Source organism: Ornithorhynchus anatinus, chromosome 1, assembly GCF_004115215.2.
Source record: "Ornithorhynchus anatinus isolate Pmale09 chromosome 1, mOrnAna1.pri.v4, whole genome shotgun sequence".
In the NCBI taxonomy this organism is placed as follows: Eukaryota; Metazoa; Chordata; class Mammalia; order Monotremata; family Ornithorhynchidae; genus Ornithorhynchus; species Ornithorhynchus anatinus.
Window position 1 is genome coordinate 108,073,608 of NC_041728.1, and position 21,546 is coordinate 108,095,153.

Sequence of the window (21,546 nt, forward strand, 5' to 3'; positions counted from 1 at the left end):
AATCGCAAGTCGCTGTCTCATTTAGGCAGATATTTCTTGATTTACAGCAAAGTTATTCAGTGCTTAAGGGGACAGTTATTGAGTACTTAGAGCAGAGAATGATAAAAGCCAGGAGGATCCTGGCTTCTAATCTAGGTTGAGCCATGTATTCATATGACCGTGGGCAATTCACTTTACCTCCTTATGCCTCAGTCAGCCCAGCAGGAAACTTGGATAAAAAGCCAGGACCTCACTGAAAACCAGATGCTGCATCTGAGCTGAGCTTTCCTTGGTAAATAAATTCTTTTAAACGTATAGTTAGCATGTAATATCTGCTGTTGCCTTGACAGACCATTGTGGCCGCATTGTTGTCCAAGTGTCCACTTCCCAGACATGCTTCCACAAAGCATTTTCGACCCCCGTTGGCTGTGACTCGGAATTTTTTTTTTTTTGTGGTGATGTGTGACTTCGTACATTGTTGTGTTGACGAGTCCAGGCGTTTTAAGAGCTTTTACTCCACGCCCATGGGTCGTAAAGAGTGAGAGGTGCCGGTGGCTGGGAAGAGCAGAAGCAAGGGAAAAAAATCTCCTTTCAGCTTCGCTCGGAGTTGAAGTCCCCCACCAGCCACTGTGGTGTCACCTCCGCCCCACCTCGGCCTGGCAAGCATGTAATGGGCACGAGGGAGGGAGACTACGTACATGAAGGCAATCGACACAGCCGGTTCACTGTCCAGTGCTGCCGTCTGGGAGCGTCGCAACAGTTTTGGCAAAGAGCCACGGTTGCCATCTCCCCCTCAATATAGGTTGGATATGTAGACTGAACATCTCTTCAATTTTCTAGAGACCTTGGTCTTTCTGGAGATGCGTTGTTTTTTGTTTTGTTTTTGGTTGTTGGTTGTTTTTTTTAAATTAAATTTTGTGCTTTGACTACTAACATTTTTAATGTGATGTTCTTCTGTTTGGTCTATAATTTGTATCTTCTGAACGACTGTTGATCCTTTCTCGTTTGCTCTCGTTATAGTAAGAGCTCTGAAAATATATGTGAGGTTTGCTGTGATTTGACACCTTCTGAATTTATTCCTAAATAGGCGAGCCCTTTCAAAAGCAGCCCACAGGGAACTAAATGAACTTCTCTGTAGGGTGCGGACACAAAGATTGAACTTGGTAGAGTTACGTAATCTAAAAAAAGCAAGGGAAAGATTTGTAAACTCGGACGGGATCGTAAAGTGGCATTCTGCTTGTTATTTTATGGCCCGTAACAGAGCTCTCAGAGGGGCCTTTCAGGCAAACCTCCCCTCAAAGACAGGAAGAAAGAGAAGCCACTCATTGAAACTTGCCTTTCTTCTGTGCAAGTGGAAACCTCCTCTCTTTCCTGTTTCGTGGTCTTTCCCACCTGCCACTGAGAACCCTTCCGACTCGGACGGGATCGTAAAGTGGCATTCTGCTTGTTATTTTATGGCCTGTAACAGAGCTCTCAGAGGGGCCTTTCAGGCAAACCTCCCCTCAAAGACAGGAAGAAAGAGAAGCCACTCATTGAAACTTGCCTTTCTTCTGTGCAAGTGGAAGCCTCCTCTCTTTCCTGTTTCGTGGTCTTTCCCACCTGCCACTGAGAACCCTTCCATTTTCCCAAAGAGTCTAATTGTAGCCCACCTTGGGGTCACCTCCTCCTGCTAAAGATCCTTTGGCCATGCCTCTCAAGTCCTGGGGGGGCATCCCGTGAGGACTAACCCTGTGAGGGAAAGAAAACATCTTTTCTCACATGAAATTGAGCCTGCCTTAGGGGACTGGCCTTTCTCTGGCTGGGAAGGAGCAGGGGGCAGCTTTCAAGAGTGTTTTCAATCCGGGTGCCTGAAGTAGAGAGGAGATGAGTTCGGTTCGACCCTGGATACCCGGTGTGGTTGTATTGGTGCCGGTTCCGTGGGGTTGGGCTCTGACCGGCGCCAGGCTGGGTGTGGGTCAGCGATTGGATTCTGAATCGGGCTGCAGCCCTCCACAGGGGAGTGGACCTATTGCCCTGACACCTACTTCCCTACCCAGATTTTGCAGCTGTGGGGGTCTAAAGCGGGGTGAAAAGAGCGGAAAGGAAGGAAGAAAGCAACTGCCAGTTCAATCATTTTTTAGATTCCCGTTTCTGAATTGGCTGCCGTTAGATTGGCACCCCTTCACATGTGACTGATTTGGGTGGGATCTGGGTTCAGGTGGCGACGGGAGGGTAGGTGTGTCAGGGCTTCCCCAACCATGACCTCCCTTGTCTTGCCCAGCCCCATCCAGGAAGACCCCCTTCACAGGGCACCCGTTATATTCTAGCAACGGGAGGGGTTATCCTGCGGCCTTCCCTGTCCCGATAGGGGATCCGTCACATCCCAGAACAGAAATTTTCAGAGTGGGTTGCCAGGCCCTCCCCATATTCTCCTGTTCCTCCCCGCCGGGGTGCTGATAGCTGCAGTTAGCAGCGTGGCCTAGTGAATAAAGTGAATAAAGCACGGGGCTGGGAGTCAGAAAACCTGGGTTCTAATCCCGGCTCCGCCACTTATCTGCTCTGTGACCTTGGACAAGTCGTTTCACATCTCTAGGCCTTAGTTATCTCACCTGTGAAATGGGGATTAAGACTGTGAGCCCCATACAGGACATGGATTGGGTCCGATCCGATTAGCCTGTATCTACCCTAGTGCTTAGTACAGTGCCTGGCACATAGTAAGCGCTTAAAAAGTACCACTGGAAAACAAAAAAGAGCAAGACTCATGCTAGAGCTTGCGGGGTTGGTAGTGGTGGGGCGGGGGCAGGATCTCAAGGCTTCTGTCAGCCTGTAGTTGATGGGTTTGGTACTCAGATGTGGGTGGAGTGGGGAGTCCCATGAGGGCAGCCAGAGAGAAGGGAGAGGGCCTAATTTGCTCCCCCCTCTCCCCCCAAGATGGGAGAGGCTGCTGTAAGTGCCTTCCCTGCCCCACCCCACTTTGATCGAGTGTGATTGTTGGTTTTGAGACATATATTACTCATCTTTTCTTTAGAAATTAAAAAAAAATCTCTTGTTTTCCATTTCAGGAATCAAGCAAAGTGCAAATCACCTCTTTTCCTGAAAATGGAGATATTGACTTATCATACTATCCCTACTATGGGAAAAAATTACATGTAAGTACAACTGAATAGCTGCTTTTATGGGTTGTGAATGGAACACTGAGATCTACGTAGATTAACGTCCAGGTGGGTGGATAAATGGTGATCGTTGTTAGGTGGAGGGGTTGAATTTGGGTTGGGTTGGCGGTCCTGCCTCGGTTTCCACTTTCCTGTGGAGGTTAGAATGACCGGGCCTGCTGCTGGTCGCTGAGCTCACCTACAGGTGTGTTTGATATTGGGTCTCCCTGCCCTCTGCCCTGAGATCTTTTCACCCTCTTCTGGGCACAAAGCCTATCTGGGAGCAGGGTCAGCGCAGTTTCTGGCAAGCGGAGAGCCTGCAGCAGCCTTCCCTGGGGGACCCTTCTGTGTCACCCTTGCTCTTGGATTGGCACCCTTTATTCACTCTCCCTCAGCCCCACAGCACTCGTGTACTTAACTGTAATTCATTTCTTTATATTAATGCCTCACCGCCCCTCTAGACTGTAATCTTGTCATAGGCAGGAAACATGTCTACCAATTCTGTTGTCGCCCCCCCCCCCCCAAGTGCTTAGTACAGTAAGCACTCAGTAAATACTATTCGTTGGCACTGTTGCAGGAGCTAAATGCACCACATGGCGCAATTTGGGTGCTGCCTTTTGAGCAGCTCCTCAGCTAGGGTCCCCACCTTTTGGGGGAACTGAGTCACTTTGTCCACGGGTCTCCAGAAGTGCATATAACCCTTGCTGTGCCTTTTTCGGGGGGAAATCGTGGAAAGAGATGCCTCTCTAGCTCACTCATGGTTCCTGTATTCCCTCAGAGGGGAGCGCTCTGCTCTGCCAGCCTCCAAGGGCATAGCAACCCACTCAGCAGGCAGCTTCTGTTTTCTACTTGGGGTCCCTGACTGTAAGATCGTGGGCAGGGAGTATGTTATATGGTTGTATTGTACTCTCCCAAGTATTTAGTACAGTGCTGAGTAAGCACTCAGCAAATACGATTGACTGGCTGACTTTAAAAAAACAAACCAAAACTGCCCAAATCCTTCCAGAAGTTCCCACTCTCCAAACCGCTCCTCCCTCTCTTTTCCTTTCACTTGTGTCACTATCAGCTTGTTACAGAAGCAGATTTCCTCTATCGCTTTCCCCGTCTCCATGTAAAGGGCAGGTTTCCATTCACTCCTCTCCTCCCACCCCCCCTTTCCTCCATTCCCGCCCTCACTCCCAGTAATAGTGTCGGCAAACTGGGGCCTTCACATTTGGTTTTGTGTTGGGTTGCATTGCTAGTGGGTGTGAGAACTGGGAGTTGGAGGGAGAAAGTGCGGGCAAGACTGGAGCTGGAATGCTCAATTTCAAAGGGCCTGGATGCGGGCAAGCCGGGCCAAGCCACCCTTTTGCTTTCTGCCCTTCTTCCCTCGTCTCCCCCTTTGCCCCTTATCTTTATTTAAGCGTGTCTCTCTCTCTCAACCAGGTGGGCTACCTGCAGCCGTTGGTAGCCGTCAAGGTCGCGTTCAGCCCCCTCAATGGTACCAAGGAGGAAGTGTCGGTGGAGTGCAAGATAATGGGATCCCCCAACCTGAAAAACCAGGATGATCGGGACAAGTTCTTGGGGCGTGTGGTCTTCAAAATAACAATGAGCGAATAGTCTGAGTAGCCAATCTCCACCAAGTCAATGTTGTGTTGTCTGTCTTCATCTTGTATCCGCTGGACCTGCCATTCTAGAATTCGAGACCATCTTGGAGACGGCTGGGGCGGCTCCTGCCGGAAAAGGACCAGGATGACGTGGGTTCCAGCCCCGCCAAGTCACTGCCGTTGCCTCTGCTCAGCCCATTGGACCGGTGGACAGACATAGACGTGTCATATTAGGGACCTGTAAATAGCTGATTCCAGACATGTAATAATGGTGGTCTTTGTCCTGTTCTATCTAATGGGGTATTTTCTCCAAGTGAGTGTCTAAAGCTTAATGTGCTGTGCTCTGTAAATATTTTATTGATTTAACACTGGTTTAACTGTCTTATCTCAACGCCAACACAGATTTAGGGATCAAGTGACCGAAAGTCAATGGTACAGGACCAACCGACGGTGATTTTTATAACCTCTGCGAGAATTGGGTGGAGACACTACGTTCTGTATGCAAGGAAGGAAAACAAAATAAACATGGATTTTAAAAGTGTTTTAGCATGGATTTTTGGAAACTTCAAGTGCTACATTCATCGAGATTTGTGTGTGTGCTTGTCACGGTGTGGGAGTCTTATGCATGTGGGGAAAATAGTAGTGGAAGGGCGGGAACTTTAGCGGGGGAATTGACTCTGTTGTAAATTGTGTCCAGCATTATAAAGCTAGAAGACAATTAGCCAATGTTAATTTAAACTTGAATGCAGCATCAGAATGAGTGTATTTTCAAAAATGTTTTTACTTTAGTCTTGTTTTAACTAGACGGAAGTTTTGAGAAAGAGGTTCTGTTTTGGGATTCTCCTGCCCTTTGCCAATAAAGTGGAAATCCCAAAGTGAAAGAATCGTTGTTCTGATGGTATAGCTAAATTCAGAGCGGCATAATTAGACAGTCCCCGCAACACGATTCCTGTCGCGCAACTGTGGATAAACGGTGGGGATGTCGATGCTCTGTAACCTGATGCGGTGGGATTTTCTCCGACCGAAACAATGAGTTTTCCCTCTGGGGAAGGGTTACCGTGGGGACCGCGTCGGGTGTGGGCTGGGGAGGAGGGAGGTAGTTCCTGTCTCGTTCTGGGGGCTTCCGCTCCGCTTCCTGCTGCCATCGCAGAGGCACCCGGGAAATGACTGGATCCAGCAGCTTCCATAGACAGCTGCTCTATCTTTAAAAAAAGAAAAAAATTAAAACATGGCCCATGGAGAAAAGTCTTAGGCTTCTTCCCTCTTCAAACTCAGTTTGTAGGTCTTGTCTTCCAGAGAGCAGTGGGGTTAATTGATGGTATTATTAATAATAATAATGGTATCTGTTAAGTGCTTACTGTGGGCCAGTCATTGTACTAAGTACTGGGATGGATACGAGCAAATCCAGTGGGACACAGTCCCTGTCCCATGTGGGGCTCACAGGCTTAATCCCCATTTTACAGATGAGGCAACTGAGGCACAGAGAAGTGAAGTGACTTGTCCAAAGTCATAGAGCAGACGAGAGGCAGAGCTGGGGTTAGAACCTAGGTCCTTCAGATTCCCAGGCCTTTGCTCTCCACTAGACCATGCCGAGCGCTTATTGTATGCAGAGCACTGTACTAAGCACTTGCGAGAGTACCGTGCAACAGAGTCGACAGACATGTTCCCTGCCTACAGCTCCTAACGTGAGCCAAAGAGCACTTGTTATTATAATCCTATCATCCTTCTGGGGTAAGTGGTGGGTCATTATACATTTTCTAGCTGTCCGTCCTGCTCCCACCCTCAGCCCCTCCAGACCCGCTAGAAGTGAATGGGCGCATTGATGTTCACAGCCTGGCTTGGAGGCGCAGATCAGGAGGCCCAGTTTAATGTCTTTCTAACATGGGCAAGGGAGGGGGTGTGCCGGAAGGAGACCCTGGGGTGGCAACACGAGGGCTCAGACTGGGGCTTCCGGGGGCTGTGGGGTTCAAGAAATCGCCCAGAAATCGGCTGACGCATAGCGCCTCGTCACGAGTCACTGTACAATTTCTAACACCTGTCTTTGAAGTCCCACTCTGACCACAACTTCCTTTACCTACCTTCTCTACAAAAACATCCTCTCCCCCAACAGAGCCCTGTGACCCGCGGTCCTACTCAGCCAACTCCTTGATGCACACCCTGAACCCCGAGCCCCCCCTCTCCCGTAACTTCCCGGACTCGAGGGGAAGAGCGTCGTTGGCAGCGATCCAGGCTCTAGGCCAACCTCGTCCATCTCACATTCTTCGGCTCCCGCTGTAACTGCCCTCTCGTCTGCTCAGCAACCTCCCCTCCCCCCCCCCCGCCGCCTCCCTTAATGCCTTCCGTGCCCACTGCCCAGAGCAACCATTCCAGATTTAACTCCCCCACCCCCTTCTCAGCCTGATGCCCTTGCCGACTAAATTCTTGACAGAATTGAGATCTTTAAGCATGAACCCTCCCCCCCAGATCTCACTTGGTTAACTCCCTCCTCCACCCCTTCAACTCTCCTTCCCAGCCATTTTAAGAAGGCATTTCCTGCCTGCTGCCGAAATTTTACCATTCTTACCTGGGCCTCTAAATGCCATCCCTCTGCATCCTATAAAATATTCTTGTGCCTACTCTTTTCCTTGCTCTGACCACCATCCTCAGCTGCTCTTTCCCCTATAGCTGTTTTTCCCTGCTGCTTTCAAAGATGCTCACGTCTACTAGGAAAAAATTAGCTCTCTCACTAACCGTCACTAAGCTCCTTGAACGGGTTGTTAACGCCTGTTGCCTCTACTTTTAATTATGGTGTTTAAGCCCCTATGTGCCAGGCACTGTATTAAGCGCTGAGGTAGGTACAAGCTAATCAGGTTGCACGGTCCCTGTCCCACATGGGAGAAGCAGCGTGCCTCAGGGGAAAGAGCCCGGGCTTCGGAGTCAGAGTTCATGAGTTCGACTCCCGGCTCTGCCACTTGTCAGCTGTGTGACTGTGGGCATGTCACTTAATTTATCTGTGCCTCAGTTCCCTCATCTTTAAAATGGGGATTAAAAGTGTGTGAGCCCCACGTGGGACAACCTGATTACCCTGTATCTCCCCCAGCGCTTAGAACAGTGCTCGGCACCTAGTAAGCGCTTAACAAATACCAACATTATTATTCATCCCCATTGTACAGCTGAAGGAACTGAGGCCCAGGGAAATGAAGTGATTTGCCCAAGGTCCCACAGATCAGTGGCGGAGCTGGGATTAGAACCCAGGTCCTTCTGACTCCCAGGCCCGGGCTTTATCCCCGAGACCACGTTGCTTCCACCTCCTCTCCACCTCTCTCCTTGGTCCTCTAGAAACCAGCTTCAACCCTCCCTTCTCCAGTGGAAAGAGCCCGGGCTTGGGAGTCAGAGGTCATGGTTTGAATCCTGGCTGTGCCACTTGTCAGCTGTGTGACTGTGGGCAAGGCGCTTAACTTCTCTGTGCCTCAGGTACCTTATCTGTAAAATGGGGATTAACTGTGAGCCTCACGTGGGGCAACCTGATTACCCTGTATCTACCCCAGCCCTTAGAACAGTGCTCTGCACATAGTAAGTACTTAACAAATACCAACATTGTTATTGTTGTTATTCTGCAGCTGCTCTCCCCAAGGGCACCAATGACCTCCTCGCCAAATCTAATGGCCTCTACTCTGCCCTAATCCTCCTTGACCTCAGCAACATCTGCCACAGGAACCTGGTTCTCTTTCGACCTCTCGGGCTGTTCCTCAGTAGCTTCCATCAACTCTTCCTCCTCCTCCTGTAAACTCCACCTGATTACTCCAACGCAATTATAGTGCTTGTTAAGCCGTTACTATGTGCCAAGCACTGTTCTCTAAATGCTGGGTTAGATGCAAGATAATCGGGTGGGGCAAGGCCTGTGTCCACTCATTATGTTGTATCTACCCCAGTAGTGCAGTGCCAGGCAAATAGTAAGATCTTAATGTCACAAAGAAAAAGGGAGCTCAGGGAGGAGGAGGATGCAGTAGTCGAGGCGGGTTGGTAAGTTCTTGAATCAGTAGAGCAGCAGTTTGGCTGGAGAGGGAAGAACAGATTCTAAAGTTGTGAAGGTGAAACTGATCTGGTAGCATTTACAATGGATTGAGAGCCTATTTCCTCTTATATTAGTGTTTATTAAGATGCGTTGAGCCCTATACTAAGCACAGGAAGTCACACAGGGCTCACAATATGAAGAGAGAGAACAAGTGTAAAATTACCATTATGTAAAGGAGGAATCTGAGGCACAAGAGAAGGTAAGTGGCATGCCCAAGGTCACACTAAATGACAGAGCTGCATTTAAGACCCACGTCCTCTTGACTCCCAGGCTTCAGCTCTTTCCAACAGGTCACGCTGCTGTATTGCCACTTCTGCATTGCCTCAGCACTTAGGTAGACAGCTCGTTGTGGGTAGGGAATGTCACGGTTTATTGTTGTAGAGTATTTTCCCAAGCGCTTGGTACAGTGCTCTGCACACAGTAAGCGCTTAAATACAATTGAATAACACCCCCTCCCTTCTGTGGTAGCCCTTATGTCCATATCTTGGGGAAGCAGCACGGCTCAGTGGAAAGAGCCTGGGCTTGGGAGTCAGAGGTCACGGGTTCTAATCTCAGCTCTGCCACTTGTCGGCTGTGCGACTTTGGGCAAGTCACTTCCCTTCTCTCTGCCTCAGTCCCCTCATCTGGAAAATGGGGATGAAGACTGTGAGCCCCACGTGGGACAACCCGATCCCCTTGCATCTACCCAGCGCTTAGAACGGTGTGTGGCACATAGTAAGCGCTGAACAAATACCAAATTATTATTTTAAGCTGGTTTGCTTCCCGTACCTGTAGTTTATTTTAATGCCTGTTTGCCCGGCTAGAATGTAAACTTTTCAAGGGCAAGAATCATGTCTTATTAATTCAACTGAATTCTCCCAAGTGCTTAATACAACGTTCGGCACAGAGTATGCGCTCAATGCCACGGATTTGACTGACGGATCAAGGAGGAGGAGGAACTATTTTCAGGCCCTAATGATGATTGTATTTGTTAAGGGCTTACTATGTGCCAAGCACTGGTTCTAAGCGCCGGGGTAGATACAGAATCATCAGGTTGGACCTAGGCCCTGTCCCACATGAGGCTCAGGATCTTGGGTGGGGAGGCGGGGGGTGGCGGAGAGAACAGTTTTTGAATCCCTATTTTACTGAGGAAACCGAAGCCCAGAGAAGAGCCCGTGCTCTTTCTACTAGACCACACTCCTTCTCTCACGTCCTGCAAAATTCCCGCAAAGTGGAGCCTCTTTTCCCAGTCTCACAGCAGGCAGCGTTTGTACTTCTCTGTGCCTCAGTTACCTCATCTGTAAAATAGGGATTAAGACTGTGAGCCCCACGTGGGACAACCTGATTCCCCTGTGTCTACCCCAGCGCTTAGAACAGTGCTCGGCACATAGTAAGCGCTTAACAAATACCAACGTTATTATTACCAGTAATGGGGAGGTGAGGTGGGCTGAGAGGCCGAGCCCATTACTGCCTCCCCCGTTTTCTCTCTCTCCCCAGGTAGGACTGTCCTCAGCAGCCTCCTTCCGCCGGCGCGGCCGCGTCTTCCTCCACCTCCCCTGCCCAAATAAACCCACAGAAAATCAAAGAGATTTAGGGGTCGGGTTGGTGCTTGTGCTGGTGGTGGCCTGGGGTGGGGGCAGTTCATTGCTGTCCCCATATTAGCAGTAAGACAGGCTAAATAGGGTCACACTCACCTTGGGGCTTCTAGAAAGGGCCATGGCTCATTCATTCAATATTTATTGGGTACTTACTGTATACAGAACACTGTACTAAGCGCTTGGGAGAGTAGAGTACAACAGTAGACACATTCCCCGCCCACAGCGAGCTTGCGGTCTAGAGGGGGAGACAGACATTAATATAAATAAATCGATTATATTTTTTTATGATGGTGTGTGTGTGCACGCGTGTGTGCTCCCAGAGAGGGCAGGGGCTAAGGGTCAGCTGAAAACCCCTGGTCCGGAGATAGAAGTCCTCTGGGCCCAAGTCTTTCCCTGTCTCCCGCCTCAGCCACTCAGTAATAATTCATTCCCCCCATGGCGTGACGGAGACAGGCCGGGGCCTGGGAATCAGAAGGTCATGGGTTCTAATCCCGGCTCCGCCACTTGTCTGTTGGGCAAGTCGCTTTGCTTCTCCGTGCCTCAGTTCCTTCATCTGTAAAATGGGGATTGAGACTGTGAGCCCCACGTGGGAGAGGAACTGGGTCCGATCCGATTTGCTGGGATCCACCCCAGCGCTTAGTAATGCTGACGACGGCATTTGTTAAGCGCTTACTATGTGCAAAGCACTGTTAATAATAATAATAATAATAATGTTGGTGTTTGTTAAGCACTTACTATGTGCAGAGCACTGTTCTAAGCGCTGGGGTAGACACAAGGGAATCAGGTTGTCCCACGTGGGGCTCACAGTCTTAATCCCCATTTTACAGATGTCACTGAGGCACAGAGAAGTTAAGTGACTTGCCCACAGTCACACAGCTGACAAGTGGCGGAGGCAGGATTTGAACTCATGACCTCTGACTCCAAAGCCCGTGCTGTTCTAAGTGCTGGAGAATGCCTTGCGCACAGTAAGTGCTTAAGAAATAACCACAATTATCATCATTATCCCTCTGTCTGCATTCCCCACCCCATCCACAGATCCGCTTGGCTGAGCTCTTTAAGGAAAAAGATTCTTCAATGTCTCCTCCCATGGGGTCTCCCACCTTCACCCTGGAAGATCTTCTTGAGAAGCAGCGTGGCTTAGTAGAAAGAGCCCGGGCTTGGGAGTCAGAGGTCATGGGTTCTAATCCCGGTTCCACCACATAGCTGTGTGACTGTGGGCAAGTCACTCCACTTCTCTGGGCCTCAGTTATCTCATCTGTAAAATGGGGGTTAAGACTGAGCCCCACATGGGACAACCTGATTATCTTGCAGTGCTTTGCACATAGAAAGCGCTTAACATATACGATAATTATAATAATAATTAATAATACTTTACTGTACTAAGCTCAGGGACGGATACAAGCAAATTGGGTTGGACACAGGACCTTTCCCAAATGGGGCTCACAGTCAATCCCCATTTTACAGATGAGGTAACTGAGGCCCAGAGAAGTGAAATGACTTGTCCAAGGCTGTGGCGGAATAGGATTAGAACCCAGGTCCTTCTGACTCCCAGGCCCGTATTCTATCCACTAGGCAGCACTGCTTCAGTCCGCCTCGCGTGGTGCCCAGCGTTGCAGGGCCACGGGGGGGACCGTGAGCCCGCACACACACCAGGATGGGACTCGCTGCTGCCGGCAACTAAGGATGTTTTGCGGCCTCCAAGCTTATCAACTGCCCTTATGTCCACCTCCTCCCATTTCTCAAGCCACCCAGGAGAGTTATGAGTTTGGGAGGGGGCAGCCGGTTAGACAGCTTAGCAGTGGATAGAGCACAGGCCTGGGAGTCAGAAGGTCTCAGAAGGTCGATTAGACCGTAAGCCCGACAAACGGCAGGGACCGTCTCTATCTGTTGCCGACTTGTTCATTCCAAGCGCTTAGTACACTGCTCTGCACATAGTAAGCGCTCAATAAATGCTATTGAATGAATGAGTGAAAGGTCATGGGTTCTAATCCTGCTGCCACTTGTCTGCTGTGCGGCCTTGGGCAAGTCACTTCACTTCTCCGTGCCTCAGTTACATCATCTGTAAAATGGGGATTGAGACTGTGAGCCCCACGTGGGACCGGGACCGTGTCCAGTGAGATTTGCTTGTATCCACTACGGCTCTTGGCATCTTTTAGACCGTGAGCCCGTCGTCGGGTAGGGATTGTCTCTGTTGCCGAATTGTACTTTCCAAGCGCTTAGTACAGTACTCTGCACACAGTAGGTGCTCAATAAATATGATCGAATGAATCAAATACCACTATTATTATTAATGATATCAACTTCGGGAATGGCATCTTGTTTTACTTTTAGTTTTAAGCCTCCACCTACACCAAATTCTCTGCTGCTTTGGGGAGTGAGTCGCAAAAGCTTATTATGGTGGTTTAATTTTTGATTTTGAATAAAGTATAGCATCACACTCCCAAGCCCTGTCCACTGCAAGGCTCCTGGTGTTGGGGTGACCAAGGGAGCCTGCTCGCCCTCACCCCACCCAGTCCGGCCCAGCACTGTGGTAAGCACTGGGCATGGGGTTGGATGCACAGTGCTGCTAAGGGGGCACTGGGACCCCAAAGAAGTGAAGTGACTTCTAAGGTCACGCAGCAGGCAAGTGGGGGGGGGGGCCAGGATTCGAATAACAATAACGATGGGGCCTGTTAAGCACTTAACTATGTGCCAAGCACTGTTCTAAGCGCTGGGGTAGATACAACGTTATCAGGTTGTCCCACGTGGGGCTCACAGTCATCATCCCCATTTTACAGATGAGGTAACTGAGGCACGGAGAAGTGGAATGACTCGCCCAAGGTCCCACAGCAGGAGTCGGAATTAGAACCCAGGTCTCCTGTCTCCTAGACCCACACACTCTCCACTAAGTCATGCTGCGCCTCTAAAATTGGAGGTTAATGAAAGGTCTGGTACAGTTGGGTATCTTCGGCCCCTCCCCAACAGACTTCCCCAGCCCCCCACCCCAGCCCTCCACCCTGCCACCATTTTCACTGCTGCGTATTGTCCTCGGCCACTCCCTTCAACGGGGCTCTCCAAACCACACCCTGTGGCTTCCTGCTTGCCTCCTTCCTCCACCCTCCTTGGCTGCCTCCTTGCTGGCAGAGCCCAGATAGCTCGAAAAAGTGGCAGAGAAGAAGACAGAAGAACCCAAGGTTTGTGAGGGTGATTTCGGGGAGATGTCAAGATGCCTAACGCTCAGTGCGTCGGTGCTAGAGAAGCAGCATGGCTTAGTGGATAGCGAGCACGGTGAGTCGGAAGGATATGGGGTCTAATCCTGACTCCACCACATGTCAGCTGTGTGACCCTATTCATTCATTCAATAGTATTTATTAAGCGCTTACTATGTGCAGAGCACTGTACTAAGCGCTTGGAATGTACAAATCGGCAACAGACAGTCCCTGCCCTTCGACGGGTTTACAGTCTAATCGGGGGAGACGGGCAGACAAGAACAACGGCAGTAAACAGAGTCAAGGGGAAGAACATCTCATTAAAACAATGGCAAATAAATAGAATCAGGGTGATGTACATCTCATTAAACAAAATAAATAGGGTGATGAAGATATAGATGAAGATATAGATATAGACCCTGCACCTCAGTTACCTCATTTGTAAAATCAGGATTAAGGCTGTGAGCCCCAAGTGGGACATAAACTGTGTCCGACCTGATTAGCTTCTATCTACTCCAGCGCTTACTCCAGTGTCTGGTACTCAGTAAGTGCTTTACAAATACCATAAAAGAAAAAAAAAATCTAAAACTGAACTCGTCATTTCTGCAAAACGCTTTCCCCCACTTAACTTTCCCCTCACCATCGAGAACATCACCATCCACCGTAACTCACAAGTCAAAACCTTGGCATTATCCTTGAGTGTTCCCTCTCAACACCACGCTCTGACCCACATTCAATCTGCTGCTAAACCCTGTTGGTTTTTCCTCCACAGATTTTCCCTGATCTGCCCCTTCCGTATAGCCACCACCCAGGTTCAGGCACTTGTCATTTTCAAGCCCGATGTAACAGCCTCCCGGCTGACCTCCCTGCCGCCCGTCTCTCCGCCCCGCCCAATCCATACTTCACTTTGCTGCCCAGATCATCTTTCTGCATACGTCTCCCTTCTCCTCAGTAACCTTCATTAGTTACCCATTCCTCGCCACATCAAGTAGAAATCCTGACCACTGGCTTCAAGGCAAGAAAAGCAGCGTGGTTTAGTGGGAAGAGCACAGGTTTGGGAGTCAGATGTTGTGGGTTCTAATCCCAGCTTCACCGCTTGTCAACTGTGTGACCTTGAGCAAGTCACTTAACTTCTCTGTGCCTCAGTTACCTCACCTGTAAAATGGGGATTAAAACTATGAGCCCCACGTGGGACAACCTGATTACCTTCTATCCCAGTGCTTATAACAGTGCATGGCACATAGTAAGTGCTTAACAAATACCATCATTTAGGCCCTCCATCAGCTTTCTCTCCCTCTTTGTTTATCCTCTTCTCCCACCACACCCATTCCTCATGCTTGTCCCTCCCACCTCCAATTTCTTGCTAACAACTCTTTCGCCTTCCTAAAATTCCCTTCAAGTCTGACAGATCATTACTCTCCTTATCTGAAACCCCTTCTGAAATCACATTTTATCCAGAAGACTTTGCCAGATTGATTTTTCTTCTCACCAGGTCACATTCCCCCAGTACATATTTACGCCCTCTGCTTTCCCATAGCATTCTTCTAGACTGGAAACTCCTTGTAGGCGGGGATACCGACTCTACTGTATTGTTATTCTCCCCAGTGTTTCATACAATGCTCTGGACACACTAAGCACTCAATAAATACCACTGAATCCTGAACATATGGATTTACAGACCCTACAATTGATCTAGTGGATAGGCCTCAGCCTTGGGTTCTAATCTGGCCTGTTGTGTAAACTTGGGCCAATTATTTAGCTTTTCTGTGCTTTCAATACCTCAAAATGCAGATCAAATCTTCGTACCACCCCATCTTTTAGATGGTGAGCCCCATGTGGGGCGTGGATTGTGACCAGTCTATTTATCTCATACCTAATCCCAGTGTTTAGCACAGTGCTTGGCAAGTAGTTAATAAATATGGTATTACGCACTCACCTGTATACCACTTTTTTCATCTTCTTTACTTCTTTTCATCTCTACAAAAATTGTAAACTATTTTTCATCTACCGTGTTTAGAGGGTAAATTCTTTTTAAAACAGGGACCATGCATTCTAATTCTATTCTATTCTCCCAATGCTTGGAACAGTGCTCTACTCACAGTAGGTACTTAATAAACACCAGAGTTGATTGAGGTTTGGGTAGGTGAAGCAAACACCCTCTTTGGCCTTTTCCAGATTTTGACTAAAGTCTTAAAAATGTGACTATAGCCACCATTCAGTCATAAAAACTAACAGCAAGGTTGAATGCCAATCAAATAATTTAGCTGTGTAAAATTACATTTCTGTCCTAAAGCATCATATGGTAGGGGCTGTTCTTAAACCCGGGATTTTCTTGTCTTTTCATAGCAGTACAACACGTCTTATTGTGCTCTGTGCGTGTCGGCCCAGGCCCAGGCTGAGAAGTTAAGTCACTAGATAAATAAACAGGTAGGAGCCAAGCCGGGCTATGCCGTGCCCAGGGTGGGGGTGGATGAGGGAGGTGGGTGGGGGTGGCATGCAGCCCTGGCAGGGCGGTAGAGCGGCCCTCCCAAAGGAGATAACGGGGACAGGCATCAACACCCACCGTGGATGACTTTGTTCAAGAGAAGGAGCGTGGCCTAATGGACAGAGCACAGGCCTGGTAGTCAGAAGTACCTGGGTTCTAATCCCGACTCCGTCACTTGTCTGCTGTCGCTTCACTTCTCTGGGCCTCGGTTACCTCATCTGTAAAATGGGAATTAAGATTATGAGTCCCATGTTGGACAAGGACTGTGTCCAGCCTGATTACCTTGTATCTACTCCAGAGCTTAGTACAGTGCCTGGCACATAATAAGGACATTGCAAATGCCATATAAAAAAAAAATCCCCGTGTGCCACGGGGCCGTGGAGAATTGACTACTGAGCTCCAACAACCTGGCAGTTGGTTTAGGTCGCCACTGGTCTAGTGGGCAGCAGGGTGGAGGCCCTGGGCTGCTGCCACTGGCCCGCAGCCCCGGTCCTGCCCCAGCCCAGCCCAGAAACCTGGGCAGGGCACCGGCCATGGTTGCAAAAGGGGCAATTAGCCACTCTGTCTCCCTGCCTGCTGGGCCCCGACCAAGAGTAAACAGGACACTCGAGCTCCTCTAGACTGTGAGCTCGTTGTGGTTGTACTGTACTCTCCCAAACACTTAGTACAGTGCTCTACACACGCACACAGGAAGCAATCAATCAATACCACTGACTGACTGATTGATCCGGGGTGCCGAGCTGGTTCTGACCTCCTGGGGAGGCAGCAGGCGTGCCAAGCCCCCCAACCATCAGGTCCCCACCAGTTACGCCCCAACTGGCAGGACATCAACCCCACCCCTGACCGAACCCAAACCACCCCAAGAAGAAGACTTGGCACGAAGATGGGTTAAAATGGTTTATTTCTCCTAGAGCACCCCTCGCTCCGCCCCGGGGCAGAGCCCCCAACCTCAGGTGCCCCCGGAGAGAGGCACCGGCAGTATTTCCAGGCCGGGATGGAGTGAGTACAGAAATAGCCTCTTCTATCAAACTTCCATACAAAAATAGGGGTTTATGTACAGAGCTGGAAGGGTGGGGGGAACGCGCTCCCGTCCCCACAGGCTGAGCATCGTGGACCCCGGCGCCCCGCCGTCCCGCCCCCGGCTCGCAAGGCCCCGTGCCCAGGCCTGTAGAGATGGAAGAGCTGGGGTCTTGGGGCCTACAGGGACAGGGCAGCAAGGCAACATGGTGAAGCCTCCGCTCGGCTGTGAGCCGGGCCGGACAGGAGGCTGAAGGCCGTGCCGTAGCCTTTAACGGTAGTGGGGTTCTACGCCGGTCACCCTTGGTCCCTAAGGGGCCCTGGGCGTGGGCAGGCTCCGTGGACTCCCCTCGGACGGCTGCCTGAACACAGGGAACCGCGGCTGCCTGTGCTGACCTTTACCATCCCCGGGTCAGGGCCCCTCCTCTCGGGTAGGGCCCGTACGCACCGGTCGGGACAGCCACTCCTTGGGCCGCACGGCCGATACCTGGTCTGCTTCCAGCAGCCTGGTCCTGGCCCGAGGGGTCTAGGCACGCAGGACTAGCTGCGGGACCGCCCGCTGGTGGTAACAAGGCCGCAAAGCGGGCCCTAGCCCAGTTCAGACTGTTCAGTAGCCTAGGCCCAGGCAGGCCTCCACCACAGGCCTCCCGGCACCGAGAGGGCCCGGTGGCGCCTTCGGCATCTCCACGGGGGCTGGGGGCCGGGGGCCAGGGAACGGGTAGGGCGCTAGCCTAGGGAGACACTAGTTTTGGCTCTGTTAGGTTTTGACCCAGGTACCCCGGGGAAGGAGTGGCTGTAGACAGGATTCCCTGCAGGACTGGGGAGTCCGCTGAGTTTTCCTGGGAGAAGGGCTACCACTCCTTCCCTGAACACACCCCCAGTCCCCCCGCTCCAGCCCCCTACGGTCCCCACTGCCCAGTGACTTGCCGGACATGTTATATCAGCACCGCTCGCGCTGGCTACGTGTCTCTGGTCAGAGAGATTCAAAGGAGAGGGGGTGGCTGGAGGTCAGAGGCGGCTGCAGGGGGACAGGAACCCGGGGACCACAGGCATCACCCTGGCTTCCCAAGGGATATTCAGGTGGAAGGCAGAGGAAACCCTTGGATCGCTCTCACAGCTGAGCCTCTGCGTTCTGGAACAACACAAGTTCCACACTAAGTGGGCCCCGGGGCTTGTTCTCAGGGTCCTGGGGGAGCAGGGCCCAGGAACCCAGTTTGTTTCAGACACACAAGTCTTGCTCAGTCCAACCCCGCCCCACCCCTCACCTTCTGCTCCCTGTCTGGGGGAAGGGAGAGGAGGGGTTGGCTGGTCCCCAGTGAGGGTCCTGATGCCGGGCTGACCAGCAGAACAGCAGCATCCCCAACTAGCCACCAGTCTAGACCGATACCTCACGTTGAGGTTCTTGGATGAGTGGTTTGGCCCTGCCGTCTATATAGCTCTAAGTAGCTTTAACATAAGTAGGAGTGCACACCGAGGGAATACTAAACCCGATTCGCAAGTAGGAGTGGCCGAGCCGGGGTTGCTGCGGGTAGCCTAGCTCCCTTCACAGCTCCCTCCCGGCGTTCCCACTCCGAGGAAGAATCAAAGGGGTCCCCACTCCCATCCATTTGGCTAAGTGGGGAAACCAGGCCCCACACTGTGCCAATGGGCATGCTTCCTTCCTCCCGAGCCCCATGGGAATGTTTCGTTCCAAGCAATTTCAAGCATTTAAAGATTACCAGAAACGTCCCCGTCAAACACACGCTTCCCTATCCAATCCGGCTTGTGCCTGGTCTTGGAAGCAGAGGGGAAGGTTTGTTTTCTCGTGAGACCGAGGTGGACCGAGCCCAGTGGGTGGCAGGCTGCGCCCCCGGCCATGCCCCGCTTGACCAATCACCTAAGCTCTTCCTGGAACCACCCCGTCCGGAATAGGGGCACAAGCGATACCTAAGTGCTGCTCTTAGACCCAGTCCCCGCTCCCCAGCCGAGTGCTCCCTGGGCACTGAGGCTGGGGCAGGGAGAGCATGGGGAGCAAGGAGCCACACAGAGGGTCTCGACGGCAACAGGAGCCATGCGGACTGAACTCTGGAGCACCCCCAGCACCACTTCCTTGTACAGTGAGCCTTGGCAAAGCAATTCACAATTCCCAGAATGCGGTGGGGCCGGGGCCCAGCACTCAGGTCCCACTATTCCCTTCCCCCTACACCACCACAAGCTGGGCTGGGGGGCTCCGGCTCAGGTGGGCTGGGGTTTCCTCAGCGGCCTCAGCTGGGATCCGAAACTGGTTCCTGACCATTAACAGCCCTATTAGGGTTTTCATGCTCCCACCACAGCGGTCACACTGTAAGGCCCCACGGCGCGGATCATATTTGGGCCGGAGAGCCGGGAATCCCCACACTCTCCTTGAACAGATGTCCAACCCCAGGCCATTAGTCCAAAGCCATCTCTAGGCTAGCGGACCGAGCTCGGCCGTGGCTCTGAAGGCAACCCAGACAAGATGCGGATTTTTCCGGGCTTCTTTGGCGCCCCGCTTCAACTGCCCCACCTCATCGACTGGGGATCTGCCGATTGAATTTGGTCCCTGAAGGGGCCTAGGCTCCTATGCCCGTTTTCATGGTCAATATTTCCATGCCACCATTAGCAAATTCTGGAGTTCCTCTCACTCCTGGTTGATGTTTGGTCTCCTGGACCTTGCAGAAATGAGAGATCCATACCCCCGCAAGGAGGAGGGCCATAAGGGTTTCTGGGGAAGGAAATTCCCATCTTACGTGCTTTGGATGTCTGATTAATACCTTGCTGAGTCCAGCTCAGAAACACTTGAATGCTGTCCAACCTTGCTTAATAAGCACGGGTTGGTCCTGGATGATGGGGCAAAACAATGGGCAGTTGGGTGCCCTCAGGGCAGCGTAGAAGCGAAGGCATTGAAGGCTAATGCCGCTTCTGAAGGGGAGGGAGCTGGGGCGGGGGAGGAGGGAAGGAAAATGGAGAAAACGGGTCCCTCTACATTTCCTTGGGATTTGAGCCGGGGAAGCTAGCTTTAACTCAGAAATGAGAAACCCTCCTTGTCCTCTTCCGGCACGGGATCCTAACGGCACCCTGGCTAGGAAACAAAGTGCCTTCTGAGAAGCAAATCACTTTGAGGTATCTGCCTTTTTTCCAAATGCCAGTGAAACTGAAACAGGGGCAGGGGTGAGGGACATGGGGTAGTTTGGGAGTGGTGCAAGAGCCGCAGTCTGCTTCTAGTGGGTCAGTGAAGTGCATCAAACCTTACTAGGGACAAAAGTGCCAGACGCCACATCTGAAGAGAATATTTCTTCTCAGAAGCAGGAAGCCAATGAGATAAATGTAGACTAAAAGGTAGGCCATTTGGAAAAGTGGTCTAGAGCTGGATCGGTAGCTTTTGGCTGTGGGTTTTCCCCATAGGCGACGACGGACCGGGTGGCTTTTCTGGTGAGCCAGATCTAGTTTGAGCCCAGAAAGGCCACTATGCCCCGGGCTTCCCCAGGTAGCCCTCGAAAGTCTCATTCATCGGCATGCACCTACGGTCAATCTCGGTGACCAGGACCGGCCTCGGGCTTCAGACTAATTCCAACGGAAAAGGTGAGGGGATCAAGTCATCCGGAGACAAAAACAACTAGCTCTGGCAGGAGTGCTCTGCGGGATGGAGGAAGGGGAGAGAACGGGGTCTGGGATGGGGGAGTGGGGTCAGCACCTGAGTTTCAGGACCCTCTCTGCCTTTGGCCTGTAACAATATCCCTAGCTCTCTAGTACATTCCCCATGGACAACGCCCCCCGCCCGCCACCCACTCCTCCCCGCTCCCGGGGCCCGCCCGCACAAAACCTGAACTATCCGTTTGTGCGTTGAGAAGGCAGCACAGACAAAAGCCATGAATGGGAGAAACACTTTAGTCAAGGTTCCTTGGCGCTGCCTCAGCTGGGAGCAGGATCCGATGGCGGGGCCACCGGAGTCCCCTGGTTCCGGAGAGAAATGGACCCTATCTTCTCTGCAAGGCCTTCGAGGGCTTCATCCATTCCCCGGGAGGTGCGGCGGCTGCTTTGTTTACGCTGGGCACCCACCCGTGCTGCTGCTGCTGCTGCGCCTGGTTCAGCTTCGCCATTGCACGGGTGCGGTTCGGCTGGGCCGCCCTCACCGCCGCCGACCACACAGTGCAAACAAAGGCAAGGTTCGAAGCAGTCACATCAAGGACAAGAGCTCACACTAAAACACACACGAGCAGCATCTGCAAACCTTCGGGTTTTCTACTGTCTTTACTCCGGGGCCGAGGAGTCCTCATCTTCCTCGTCGTCGTCCTCGTCGTTGAAAGAGCAAGGGGTCTCCCCGCGGGACTCTGAATGATGGGAGGCGGCGCTGCTGGGGGCCAGGTAAGGTCCCGTTGCTAAGATGACGTCAGTCTCCAAACACAACCCTTGGTGCGCGCTACTGGACAAGGGAAAACACGTCCTCATTAGCACCCCGGGGGGAGACGTACGGCGGGAACTGGCTCCCCCGGGGCCCGGGCCCCAGCTTCAGCTGCGCTACACCGGCACCG

The 21,546-nt window shown here is 51.6% G+C and overlaps 2 protein-coding genes across 8 annotated transcripts in view; one reads left to right on the forward strand and one right to left on the reverse strand.

Annotated features, from left to right (window-relative positions):
* Positions 1 to 5,237, forward strand: part of ATP1B3 (ATPase Na+/K+ transporting subunit beta 3) — a 48,747-nt gene extending 43,510 nt beyond the window's left edge. The window contains exons 6-7 of the mRNA XM_029064244.2: positions 3,021 to 3,107; positions 4,536 to 5,237. Of these exons, the coding sequence (XP_028920077.1) occupies positions 3,021 to 3,107; positions 4,536 to 4,709 (261 nt within the window). The 3' untranslated portion in view covers positions 4,710 to 5,237. The remainder of the gene's footprint in view (positions 1 to 3,020; positions 3,108 to 4,535) is intronic.
* An 11,647-nt stretch (positions 5,238 to 16,884) lies between these two features.
* The window catches only part of TFDP2 (transcription factor Dp-2), a 164,780-nt gene continuing 160,118 nt past the window's right edge, over positions 16,885 to 21,546 (reverse strand). For 5 of the 7 annotated variants that reach the window (XM_029063587.2, XM_029063582.2, XM_029063610.2 and 2 more), the window contains one exon: positions 16,885 to 21,437. In XM_029063587.2, the coding sequence (XP_028919420.1) occupies positions 21,266 to 21,437 (172 nt within the window). In that variant the 3' untranslated portion in view covers positions 16,885 to 21,265. The remainder of the gene's footprint in view (positions 21,438 to 21,546) is intronic. The other 2 variants (XM_029063595.2, XM_029063602.2) reach the window with 1 other exon arrangement.